The 13,538-nt window shown below is 41.2% G+C and overlaps 2 protein-coding genes across 2 annotated transcripts; both read right to left on the bottom strand.

Moving 5' to 3' along the window:
• Window positions 1-3,875: 3,875 nt before the first annotated feature.
• On the bottom strand, window positions 3,876-4,649 carry LOC149179871 (uncharacterized). Its single transcript, XM_089413675.1, has one exon. The coding sequence runs from the start codon at window positions 4,647-4,649 to the stop codon at window positions 3,876-3,878; it is 774 nt and encodes a 257-aa protein (XP_089269801.1).
• Window positions 4,650-7,321: 2,672 nt separating this feature from the next.
• On the bottom strand, window positions 7,322-7,942 carry LOC149179872 (uncharacterized). The gene has a single exon (XM_089413676.1). It carries the CDS (start codon window positions 7,940-7,942, stop codon window positions 7,322-7,324), a length of 621 nt encoding a protein of 206 aa, XP_089269802.1.
• Between the last annotated feature and the right edge of the window lie 5,596 nt (window positions 7,943-13,538).

The following is a 13,538-nucleotide window of genomic DNA, read 5'->3' on the forward strand; positions in this document are numbered from 1 at the left end:
GCCTTCCCATTACAATGTGGTGCTTTCGCACTACATGACTATGGGCACATAGTAAAAGAAGTAGAGAATATTATATCTCTAAAATTGGCCATAGTTCCAGGGTGATAGTATGACCCAAATTAAGTTGCTAAATACTTCACCACCATGGTTAAAGTCAAACAACTTTTCTCATGAAGAGGATCCATTTGATGACCTCTTTCAAGGAGTTGAATCATTTGCATAGGTCCAACATTTAGCATCATTACAGTTAAGCCCAGATGATATTAATTCTTTTCATGTATATAGTAATAAAATATTGTTAAAGATCCCATTAGACCTATTACAAATTGAACCAATAAGAGAACTGACTCCTAGAGTGAGCCTGGAGGGAAGTTCAAAGGAAAATTCTGATGAGGAAACACAAGAGAAATCAACTCATGAGTCGGAATAGTCAGAGAAACAATCTCATAATGGAGAAGGGAGTCCTAAAATAGATTCTGAGAAAGATACAGAAGGAAATACTGAGGAAACAACCAAACATGCCTTGTCTAAGAAACAAAGAGAGGTCAGCTCCACTTCAGATCAAACAAGGAAGATTCCAGTCATTGAACTAGATAAGGAATGGAAGCAATTCAATAATAAGCTCCAAACAGGCACAAATCTTGAGGAAACATCTGAATTTCAGACCCCCAAACAGACTCAGCACAAAGAAAATCCAGAGACAACAGAGAAAGAGGCTACAAACACTCAATATATTGAGTTTATTTCAGCTTTTCCCACTTTCAAAATTGTCTTGAAAATTGAAGAGATACCTTCAATCGACATATTTTACAGTGCTACACATAAGGTTGTAGTTAAAATACAAAGGAAGAAGAGGAAATCAGACACCATGACTATTGTAACCCTAGAAAACGAATCAATGGTAGTTCTGTGGAAGGACACTCTTTTTGACCCATAAGAAAACTTGATGAAGTTGTCATGGTTTGCAAGTGCCCATGCTACAATGACCATTGATAAAGAAACGAAAGTCTGACTGCTACTAAAAGAAAAGTAACAAGGAATTCTTCTACTTGAACAACAATTAGAACAAGATAAAACCAATCAACAAGTAGAACAACAGGTAGCTCAGCTTCAAAGGGAATTCAAGCAAATGAGGTTACAACACTAGGCAAGCATATCAAAAAAGGACTTGTAGATTCACCAAATGCAGGCCATGGTGGATAGATTTAAAGATAACCCTCAAACAGACGAGTTCATCAAAGAAGAAATCAAGCTAAATTCCCTATTAATACAGCAAGAAGATATGTTTTCCCAAAAAATCTCACAGATCAATCCTTACTATGAGACAAGTGTTAGATTGACAAACCAAGTGATTGATTTGAGGTTTGAATATGAAGAAATCAATAAAAATATTTCTAAATTTATTACCTGGTAGGAGTCTGATGAGGGCAGAAAGGCTGATCTACCAAAAATAGAATAATCCCACAAATACATTCTATTTACATATTGGGATACATGGTTAAAGCAAGAAGAAAGGGCAATAACGATAGCAGCAGGTGCAACAAGTAGTATAATTGAGGTTGTTAATGAAAACCTCCACAATGCCAACCTTGTCAAAGAGTACATACTAGGGTCTCTCCCAAATATCAAACAACTGTAACAATAGTGGAAATAAACAACTCAGACCACAGAAGAAGCAATCAAACAACTGACCAAACTAGATTGGGAGACATACTGGCATTATTTGGTGAAACCACATAGCTAGTGGATGACTCTACAATGTTTAACTATCTCTCCACAAAAAATGGTGCCAGCCCTGTCAGATGCCATATTTGCAGGACAGTTAAAATCCACAATTGGCCAACTGCCTCAGCTCAAACCAATGATCGACATTTGCAATATCAAAGATCAAGTTAGCTGACTAAGATAGTTTAAGTTGAAAGAATCTTTTCATTAGTTTAATTCTAGTTTTAGTATTATTTTTGCTTACTCTGAGGAAGGTTGTTGGAAACCTCCTTATTTTTTTTTTGTAATAATCTATTTTTGAGGCATGTATTATAGTATTTAAACCCCTCTCATGCATTTAGAGAGGGGTCCATAATTTTATCAAAAACACTTTTCAAGACATTACACTTCTATATTTTTGGGAAGGTTTTGATGAAATTATTGGAACATGATCTATTTTTCTTTGAATATCAAAGCATACTCTACTGAAATTACACTTCTGTACTCTTAGAGTGTATTTGATTGGATGAAATTGGATCAATATTGTTGAGCCCATGAGCAGGACCTTTCATATATGGTACTTTTATCATATGATCGTGTTTTATTTATGCATTAGCAATACTCTTTCTTTGATTGTCTTATGTATGAAAATCTGAGTTATAGTTCTACATTATTGCACTTTTGTATGATGTTTCAGCTTTGATTCTATATTGAATACGTGAAAAATTATTATATGCAATAAAGTTTTCTCAATTGTTTTGTCTAACTATTTAGCCAAAACAATTATCATTAATGATTTCATTTATTTTGGCAGTTGAATGATCTTTATTACCAATTGCTTTGAGACATCTCTATAGATCGCATATAGAGATAATGTTAGTCAGGCAATGTTAGATTAAGATATATGCATAGTCAGATATTGTTTTTTTTTTTTAACAACTTCGGTTACTTTCATATTATAAAACCCCAAGATCAAAATTCTAGTACATAGATGTCAGAGATTAGAGCGAAGAGGATCAAAATTAGGTACGCAGACCCATTTTCCTCAATTCTGCCTCTATAATGACTGAAGTTAAAAAGAGATTGGCTATATTTCCTTACAAAGGTGCCGCCTAACCAGCAGAATTTGGAAACCATGTAAGATTTTAGGGAGTTTTTGTGTGACCGAATCATCCGGCCTGGGATCCCTCCTTGCACTAGCCTTAGTGGAGGCTTCAGCCTGGTAACTTTGAGAGAGTGCTTTAATCTGTTCGATGGCTTCTTCAAGGTGACTGCACCTTCCTTTGAGACTTTCAATCTCTTCCTTCTGTTTCTCTAGCTTCTTTCTCTTCGACCTGCTATCAGTTTCGAAATCATCCTTCAAAACCTTAAACTGCTTCACAAAACTGTTGATCGTTATTGTGTGAGCTTTACACATGGTGCAGTCTCTGCTGAAGAGTCTGTCGATTGGCCTGATGGCTGGGTCATGGACATTTATCAGGTCTTGGTTCTCCATGAGGCAGTGAACGGAGTGAAGAATAGAGGGGTGGTAGTGGAGGAGGGTAGCAGGGTGAAGAAGAACAAAGGGAGGGACAAAAATCCTGAGAGGGAGGATCGGAGGAGAAGAAGCGCATTCCACTATGAAATAAGTAATCCCTGGACCTCTACGAAAACAGAACGAAAGATTAGTTTGACTAATGAAAACCGAGAGGAGCCCGATGTTTACCATAAACAAAAAGTTGATCTTATGATCCTGGAAGGAGCCCGCTAACTGAAGCCTTCGCCTGTAGAAATCACCGCGCCTCTGTCTTGCATAGCCTTGAACTGTGGTGGTCCTGAGATGCTCACTGTCATTTATAGGAGCGGTGAGGACTTGCTCTTTCTTGTTTCGAGTAGTAGAGTATCTGTTCTTGGTATCGGTGAGATCTTTAGAGGTGATTTTTACGTGCTCGAGGAGCCTGCCACCAGTATGGGCGTGATCACACCATCTGAAAATGTCTGCGCTGGTCGGTGAGAGAGTCCATACCCTACCTGCGTTCCTCGGATCCTGAGGGCGATATGCTGTCCTGTAACACCTGTTTTGGCAGTCGAGAAGGATAGGAAATGATGAAGATAAGTTGTGGAAGGGCCAAATGCATTGATACGGATGCCTGAGGTGACCGATAACCTGGAGAGAGGGGATAGAGGCCTGTCTATGGAATATCCCTTTCATAAGACTCATTGTTTTCCCTTACCTGGCCCGTGGATCTTCCTGTTGCATTGTTTGCTTGCTCATCTGCTTCCACGTTGTTGCTTCTTAGGATATGCTTGAATGTCACTTTGCTGAAGCCCCTGATCTGATCCATGATTCTGCCTTTGATTCTGTTTAAGGCTGTTTGGTTAAAGTCTTTTCTAGAGTTCATAGCTGCTGTTATGATTGCAGAGTCGCCCAGTACTAGAAGATTTTGGATGCCTAGTTTCATGGCGATGGAGGTCCCCATTAGAAGGCTGTAAGCTTCAGCCTTGTTATTCGTCATGGTACCCAAGCCCCACTCATATGTAACAATCGTTTTCCCCTGAGGATCCCTAATTATTCCCCCAGCTCCAGCTCTGCCTGGATTATTTTTTGAAGCCCCGTTAAAGTGGAGTGTAAACCTCTTTTGATTTTGGATCCAATTGTTGACTTCGTCCTTTGTCCCTCTCAGTTTCCAATCCTTTTGTCCAGGGCCTATTATTGTATTATTTTTTGCTCTTGGTTTATAGTTGAATCTCCGAACCCACTCCTTCACCCTACCATCTGTATAGTCTGGGTCAGCTTGAGAGATTCCATTTGCTTCTATTGTTTCTGTGATGAGAGCAGTTGTTTTGGCCAGAATGCTGGATATACTAGGTTTCGTATTTTTGAAAATACTTTCATTCCTAGCTAACCATAACTGCCAACAGAGATTTGAAGGGATGTTGGTCCATATCCTCTTTGCCAGATTCATGTTTTTGTTGGCGTAAGGGAAGCTTTTCCCCAACCTTTCTGGAGGAGAGAAATCTGATTGGGAAGGTCTCCAATATTTAGAGGACTAGTTATAAGCTTCCAACAGGACCTTGCTACTGGACAGTCAATGAAAAGATGATTGATGTTTTCCTCTGCCTCCCTGCACATGAAACAAAATGAGGGGCCCTGGATACCCTTTTTCCTAAGGTTTTCTGCTGTTAGGATTTTGCCATGAAGCAGGGTCCAATTGAATAGTTTTATCTTCGGCAGGCTTTCAATTCTCCATGCTGCTTTATATAGATGCCAGTTGTTGATTGCTGTTGAATTTTGGAGTGCCTTGTAACCTTCTTTCATTGTGTAGTTGCCTCCGTTTGGATCCCAAACATAATTGTCATCTGTCGTTTTGTTTATAGGGGCTGACCCTGTGAGAGAGAGCTTAAGGTCACTCCAGAGGTTCTCTATTTCATTGGGGAGATGCAGTGCTTTCCATCCTATCCAACTGTTTTGGTCCCAAAGGGAGATGTCAAAGAGGGTTTTGAGGTTAGCTTCTGTCATCCACTGATGAAGGGGCCTGAATTTGGTGGACTTTTCCCTGGCTTCCGTGCCCATAATTCTATCCTCCCATATGCTGATATGTCTTCCGTTACCTGGGGCTTTAGATATGCTAGATTTGAAGAGGGGAAGAGTTTTTTTGATCAATTTCCAAACAGGTGTACAATGTCTGTCAGTGATGACTTCAGAGAGGATGTTGCTGTTGATCCCATTCAGATATTTCCTTTTGATGGCCTCTGCCCACCAGGTCCCTTTCTCGTTGAGGATTCTCCAAGTTAACTTGAAGCCCATTGCCATATTTGCCAGTCTTGGAATTCTAATTCCCAGTCCTCCTTTTTCTAGGGGAAGGATGACCTTTTCCCATTTCACCAAGCTGAATTTTTTTGTGTCTTGCTTTCCCCCCTTCCATAGGAAACTTCTGATAATCAGCTCCATGTGCTTATGGATGCTTGCTGGGGCGAGGGTAATGGCAAATTGGTAGATAGGAAGAGCTGATAGAATGGCCTTGATGAGTATTGTTCTGCCCGCCAAGTTGAGCCAATACATCCCCCAGCTCTGCAGTTTCCCTCTCAATTTCTCGATTAGCTTTACCCAAACTTCATTTTTGATTGATTCTTTAGCTAGTGGCAGCCCTAAGTACATAAAGTGGGACCAATTTGATTGGGCTGGGATTTCCATGATCATAGAGATTCTTTGAGTTATGTATCTTGGTACATTCCAGGTATAGACCATGCACTTATTGTTGTTTAATTTGCCCCCAGAGGCTTGAAGGAAGAGGTCCAGGATGTTCTTGAATCTCCTGGCCATGAGGCTTGATGCACCGCCGATTAGAAGGGTGTCGTCTGCAAATAAGGAGTGATTGATCCCCTTGGTTCCACGAACAATGTCCACTCCTATTATTTCCTTTAACTTTCGCTTGTTTTCCAGGTGCAAACTTAGTGTTTCTGCCATGATGATATAGAGGAAAGGAGATAGAGGACATCCTTGCCTCAGGCCTCTTGAACTTTTGAAGGCGCTGCAGGGCCTACCATTAATTAAAGGGGCTGTCCAATTGTAGGAGATGCATTCCATGACCCTGCTGATGAAGAGCTCTGAGACACCGAAGTTCTTTAGGACTGCCTGCAGAAAAGAGTGGTTTACCCTATCAAAAGCGTTCGCCATGTCCAGCTTGATGATCATACCCTTTTCATTTCTGGCTAAGCTGCTGTGTATCGCCTCCTGAATGAGAATAACATTATCTGTTATATGTCTCTTGGGGACAAATCCTCCTTGGTTTTCGGAAATGAGTGAGGGAAGGATTTTTTTTAACCTATTTGCCAGGATCTTAGTGATAATTTTGTAAGAGACATTGCACAATGAAATAGGTCTGAACCTGTCAAAAGATTGGGGATTGGGCTCTTTTGGGATTAGCGCTAAATGTGAAGATTTGATGCTGCTGCCCATTTTACATTTTGAGTGGAAATTTTTCACCATTCTTATGTAATCTTTCTTGATGATATCCCAGTGAGTTTTATAAAAGCTCACCGTGAAGCCATCAGGCCCAGGGGCTTTGTCCAAGGGCATACTATGGATTGACCATTCAATCTCCTCCCTTGAGATTTCTTTGTCCAGCTCACAGTTTTGTGCTTCAGAGATCTTTCTCTCAATGATATTGAGGAATTCCGGATTTTCCTGATAGTGAGGGTCTGCTGTAAGAAGAGTTTGGAAGTGTCTAGATGCCGCCTCCTTGATTTCCCCTTGGTCCATAAGCTCTCTGCCTTCAAATGTTATCCTTTCAATGTTGTTTCCAGCTCTCCTTACTTTAAGACTGTTATGGAAAAACGAGGTGTTTTTGTCCCCAGAATTGAGCCAGAGACATCTTGATTTCTATCTTTGCTCGTCCTCTTCTTTACGATGCTGGTTGTAGAGCGCCTTATACAGCTCACTTTCTTTCCTTTGGTCTTCTTCTGTATCTTGGCCGGCTTCCTTTTCCTGATTCCATTGCTCTAATTTCATTTGCAGGTCGGTTTTTTCCTTCCTTTCCTCTAACGCGTGATTCCTAGCCCACTGTTTTATGGCAATCCGCAGCAGTTTGAGCTTTGATTCCCAAATGAAGTGTGGGGAGCCTGTTATCTCCGTTGCCTAGGCTTCTTTTATCACGTTTCTGAAGTCCTCACTGGAATCCCATGCTCTGTTGTATTTGAATGGCAGCGGACCCATGTCTTCCCCTTTGTCTAAATGCAGCGCCACTGGTTTGTGGTCTGATATGAAGCCCTGTATAATTGTACTTCGAATCCTCGAGAAGTTGGCAACAATTCTCTCCTGAACCAGAATTCGATCAAGTCTCTCTTTGATATTGTTTTTGCCTGTTCTTTTGTTTGACCAGGTGTAGCGGCCATTCTGAGGAGGGATGTCAATAAGACTGTGTGTTTGAATGATTTCTTCCAGTTTGTCTCTTGAGGGATCGACCAAAAAATTCCCTCCTATTTTCTCATCTGCATTCCTTATTAAGTTAAGGTCTCCTCCCAGGAAAATATTCCTCCCTTGGGCAGTCACAAGATCTGTGATGAGAGAATCCCAGCAAGAGGTTTTGTCTCTGAAATGGGGAGGAGCATAGACATTATAAATTGTGTATTCCTCCATCTTGGTTGTGCTTTGCATATCTAGTCTGATCCACCATCTGTTTTGCCTGTTGTCTGTGAGTTTCCATTTGTTTTTATTCCAGATTGCCCCTATGCCTCCTGAGGCTCCTATTGCACTCATGGCTAGTCCTTCATAATTTCTACTTCTTTTAAGACTGTTATGGAATTCTTGTTCATTGATTTTGGTCTCCTGGAGTAGGAGGAAGTCTGGATGTTCTGCTTTAATAAGGTCTCGGACTGAATTTGATTTTAGGGAGGAGCCCATCCCCCTACAGTTCCAAGAGACCAAAATCATCATTTACTTGATTTGTTGTGGATCCCGCTCTTCTCCTTCATCTTCTCCCCGCTTCCTTTATTCTTATCAAGGTAAGTATCCATTGGCTGTTGGGTCCCTATGGCCATTTCTTTTGTTGCATTCTCATCTCTTATCTCTTTGTTTGATTTCCTTCCTACTTTTCTTGGGGGGTCCGTGGCTGAGATGTTTTCCTTTGTTTTATTTCTAGTTAGAATTCTTTCCACTGTTGGAGGGGGGGAGGCCTGGAGGGGGGAAGAAGGGGAAGCCCTGGGGCCCTTGGGAGACGGAGGGGGGGATAAGGGTTCCTCTGATGCCAAGGATTCGAAAGGATTGGAGGAGGAAGGGAAGGGAGGGCCAGATCCAGAGGGTTGAGAAGAGAGGATTGGGGTTTCAGAGGAGGGCTCTGATGAAACAGGGGGAGGGTTTGTCTTTTTTTTCTTGACGATTTCCCAAGCTTCTTCCGGGGCTTCATCATTGCTATTATCTATTGATTTAGATTTGCTACACCTATTAGCAAAATGCCCGTATTCATGACATACCTTACACTTGAATGGCAGCTGCTCGTAGTCCACCTGCTGAATGTGCGTCCACTGGTCTACTTTGAGTTTGATTGCCTCCGGTAATCCTTTCCCCAAATCCACTTCTACACATATCCTAGCGCATACATGCATATTCTCCTTTGGCTCTGATCTATCGATGTATTTCCCTACCGCGTTCCCGATGGCTCGCACAGATTCATCTCCCCAACAGTGGAGCGGCAGATGTGGAAGGCGGACCCAGACGGGGACCGCGTTGGGGACGTCCATTTCTGGATCGAAGATGGGAGTCCATCGGTTGAGATAAAGGCCTCTGGTGTCCATGAAGTAGGGACCATTTCTGAAAATGAGGTTACGATCTTCCACTGATTCAAAGAGGAAGGTGAAGAACCCCCTTCCACAAAACCTTATTGCGATCTTGCCTTGGACCATTGCATTCCAGTTTCGTTCAACCCAACGTTAGACCGTGCGAGGAGAAGGCCATAACCCCGTGAACTGGCCAACCAAGCCTCGTTCAGCAAGAGCCACAGCAGCTCTCCTTGGAAGGGCAGGGGGGAGCGATACTTCCGGGATTGCATCAAGTTTTTTGACAAACTTTGAGGCTGAAGGGCGGATCCTTTCCGTGTTGTTCTCTGGAATGAGAGATGCAAAAGCTTTCTCCAGTTCTGCCTGCTCCTGAGAGGGTGGATCCATAGTGCAGCGCAGGGGCGCTCCGCCAACGAACGGGAAGGGTAAAAGGGCAGGAGGCCCAGTAGAGGAGAGGGCAGAAGGCCCTGGGCAATGGGGGTCAGCAGCAGGAGGCTGCAGCCCAGCAGCAAAGCTGCCAGGCGCGGGCACGCTCAGGGTTCAGGTCAGGTGCGCAGCAGGGCGCGGGAGCAGAGCGCGCGAACTTATCTCATCTTCTATTACAAATTTGCATAGTCAGATATTGTTAGATTAAGATATATGCATGTGTTTATTATTTAGATTAGATTATACTTAGTTGAATCATTCTTCGTTATATCTTATATCACCCCAACAACATTATCAAATCAATCCTCTCTGGGAAATTGGTCCCATTATCCCCAGTCGGAGCCACTATACCAAACAGAAAAGGAGTTGCTTTTAAGGTCCGGACTGGGTGGTTATCGCTATGTCGCAACGAATTTCGAGGCTTCAATAGGTTGTGATGCTTCAAGATCATCTTTACCTTGATGCCTTCCTTGAGATTTTATCCTTGATTGTCCCTTTATAAGATGCCCTTCCTTTACTTAGTCACATTAGCTCTGATACCATGTTGAGAAATCTAGGGCATAGTAATTATTTGATTTCTCTTCTATTATTAACTGCTTGTGAGTGTTTTTTACTTCTTTATATTAGGATCTTATTTTACTTAGGTTATTATGTTCTTCTTCATCAAACATATATCAATTCATAAATCATAAAGAGACAAGAAACACAAAATATAGGCTATCATCCAGGGCCAAAACCTCTCAATCTTTGAGAGGAAAACTTAATTTCTTCTTCTTATAAAGATTCCAATTCATGAATACCATGACCAAGACCCTTGACCTATTTTCCTCTCCAAGACACAGACACAAATCTCATTTGTCAACAATAGTCCTCCTTCTTCCCCTTCCTCCTTCTCGACTTCTTCTTCAACCTTGGCTTGCTTTAGACATTCAACCTTCCTCCACCTCATCTCCCTAGGAGGGCTGCACCACTGTTGCAACAGACTTTGACCTCCACTGTTGCAATAGAATTTCATCTTTCCTCAACCTTCACTACAGAAATTGTTGGACACCTAATCCTCAATGGGTTAGTGTGGAAGCCGAATAGACAAAAGGAGTCCAAGAGACCTTGGGATGTGGAACCCAATGGTCACATAATGTACTATAAATGTATATCTCTTGTTAATAAAAATTGTACTCTCATGTTTTATTTTTCATATTCTATTGCTACGCATGTGTGATTAACATGGTATCAGAGTGGGGGAATTCTGGCCCTTCTCATATTTGACTCTTTGAGTCACTGTTTTCTTGTGGCCTTTTGTTGTGTTTCTTTCACTAGACCTATGCATTGACCATTGATGTTATGTGGGTCGTGAACTCTCGGTGCAGTGATATTGTTGGTTGATTAATTCATGCGCTGGTGTTGAAGCTTTACTCGAAATAGAGCATTGAAATGGTGGTACTTATTTTGAAGTTTATATGCCTACTCCTAATCAAAACTCTATATATGTGTTGATCTAAATATTTATATATGATTTAATTCGTTGTATATATTAGTGCTAGCATATGTATAATTTTTGGTGCGTTGAATGAATACCACAATGTGGTGTATGGAAAGCATTGAAATAGTGTGAGGCAGGTGCATTGGTCTTATTGAGCCAGATGCGTTGGTCCATATTTAAATATGCAGCATATGCCTTGGACTGTGGAATGTGGTTATAAATATGACCTCTACTATGTGTTGAAGGTTGTGCAAAAACATTGAGAGTTAAAAGTCCTGGCACATTGGCTCATTTCTATTCAAGCTACCTACTCTGACCATTAATGTTATGTGCGTTGTGAAGTTTGGGTGCAATCATATTGCTCGTTGATTCATGCGTTGGCGTTGAGCTTGAAGTCTGAGCGTAGTTCATGGCATTTGAATGCATATATCTCCATGTGTTGGAATGGATAGTTGATTTTCCCTGTGTTGTGTCTCTGTACGCCAGTCAAAGGAATTCAAAACATTTTGAACGTCCCTGTGCCTGGTGATCTCCATGTGTGTCAGTCATATAAAAAAAAACACAGTCGGTTGTTGCAGTTGTATTTTGCGTTGAAGAAAGACCAATTTTAGCCATTATCCTACCATCCCTGACATTCCTGACCTCTGAAATCCATAGGTCTCTATTTTTTATCTCTGACTCACTGTCCATATGTTGAACTGCCATACCAGAGTTCACTTACCTGTCTGACATGTTGTGTGCTGAACGTTGCTCATAACATTATCACGCTGCTCATTACACTATAACGCTGGCCTAACATGCGTTGAACTATCCTGATGATGCTCCTGCTTTCCCGACGGCGGAAACTGAATTCGTGTTAGGGTTTGATTCTTGTATTCCTTTCGTAACTTATCTAAGAATACAAAGAAAGCACTGGGAGGCCTTTTCGAGTTTCGAGTTTTGATGCTGCTCATTGTTCTCTATCCCTCTCTGAGAACTTGTAGCCATTAATTATCTGTAAGCATGTCTGTGCATGCATGGATAATTAATGTCGCTCATCGAGGTTGAATATGTTGCTATTTTCTACCCACAGTGCTGGTGAAAGCCGAGTTCAATTGCGACTATGTGTCCATTCTTTGTGCTAGTTCATTGATTTTATATGTACATTGGTCAATTCGTTGAGTTTATCTGACATTCGTTGTTTAATTCCTGGTTGGTGCATTTACATTGTACGTTTGTTGGAGAACTCGGATTGGCCACTCAACATGGTTTCAATGCAGTTTTGCTGAAGATGTATCGACTGTCTTTTGAATTTTAGTGCGGTTTTGTTGAAGATTAATCGACTGTCTTTTGAGTTTCAGTGCAGTTTTGCTGAAGATGTATCAACAAAGATTGTCTTTCATTGACATTTCAAAATGGAAGGGGTTAGTGTTGGTGGCCAGAGGAATAGTCTAATCGAGGAGTTAATCAAGGTAGCAGAAGGCGTTCGACTCAACAACCAGATTGAATCCCTTTCCCAGATTGTAGATAGGGGAACGAATTTCTAATATCAAGAAGGTAGAATCACACTGAATATCAATCCCAGAAGATGGACAAAATCTACTTTTGATTGTGGGCGCAAACATTCCTTATAGAATATTTCTCTGAAGAGGCCGAGCTTATGTTAAATTGGTTGAGTTTTGAGATGTCAACAACACTCAGAGTCCAAGTTCGGACTACCACTGGAGATTGAATTTTTAAACATGTCTGAATGGACAGCCCTTTCTTCAAGTACGTAAATTCCAAAATTTAATCTTTGAAGTAACACTTCCAAAATCGGGTCGTGCTGGACATATCAAACCTTGAAGGCTAAGAAGCGAATCATGATACCCATTTCGTGTTGTTGGTGGGGGATACATCGAGGCCCTCCTATGATGTGTCACTTCCTATCAACATCAACTAATTATCCAATAAGTTGACTTAGAAACTCACCCTTCAGTACCTTGGTGCTTGCATACATCAATGGAAGGTTTCCTCTCTCTCGGCGACAGGTTTAGACCATTGGCCTTAAACCGATATATTTTGTGTGGTGTTCGAATTAAACTCATTCATTCATACCATACAGATTGGACTGCAGTAACTTGAGAGACATTTGCATCGTCGGTGGTTTCTCTCACATTTGTTAACATCTTACATCATTAGCTAGTAATCATATGGGGTCTACCATGTTTGATTCCAACTCATTGATTCACATGGTTAGACTCATACATTGGATGATCGTGTGAAAGAGATAAAAGACCCCAGATATAGTTCCAACAATCTGGGTTGTGATTTCAATATTAATACAAGTTCACAGTGTATGACGGCTAGGATCATAAAAAAATTCATCCAATCATGGGTCCATCCTTTGTCATCAGTGGAGATGTCTATTTGATCATTGTACATGTAATGTTAGCTTACGTGCTGAGCATGGGTATGCCTCCCTTAATAGAGATATCATGATGTAAATGTATTGTAATAGATAATGATCTCACTAGTTGTTCTTAATCCCAACTTGTCACAAGGTAAAGCAGTTCAGCCATCAGATGTCATTTCTGACTTTTCACTTTAGGAGAATTTTTTTATAGGCCATTTTGTCGCATCCGGTCAATAGGCCTGTTAACTGACATCATTTTACCCCTTGTCATCACCCTTGGACAAAGCACTAAGCATGAAT

The sequence above is a fragment of the Pinus tabuliformis genome, chromosome 3_2 (genome assembly GCF_031772625.1).
Source record: "Pinus tabuliformis cultivar Carrire ecotype Pingquan chromosome 3_2, CPIR1, whole genome shotgun sequence".
Classification (NCBI taxonomy): domain Eukaryota; kingdom Viridiplantae; phylum Streptophyta; class Pinopsida; order Pinales; family Pinaceae; genus Pinus; species Pinus tabuliformis.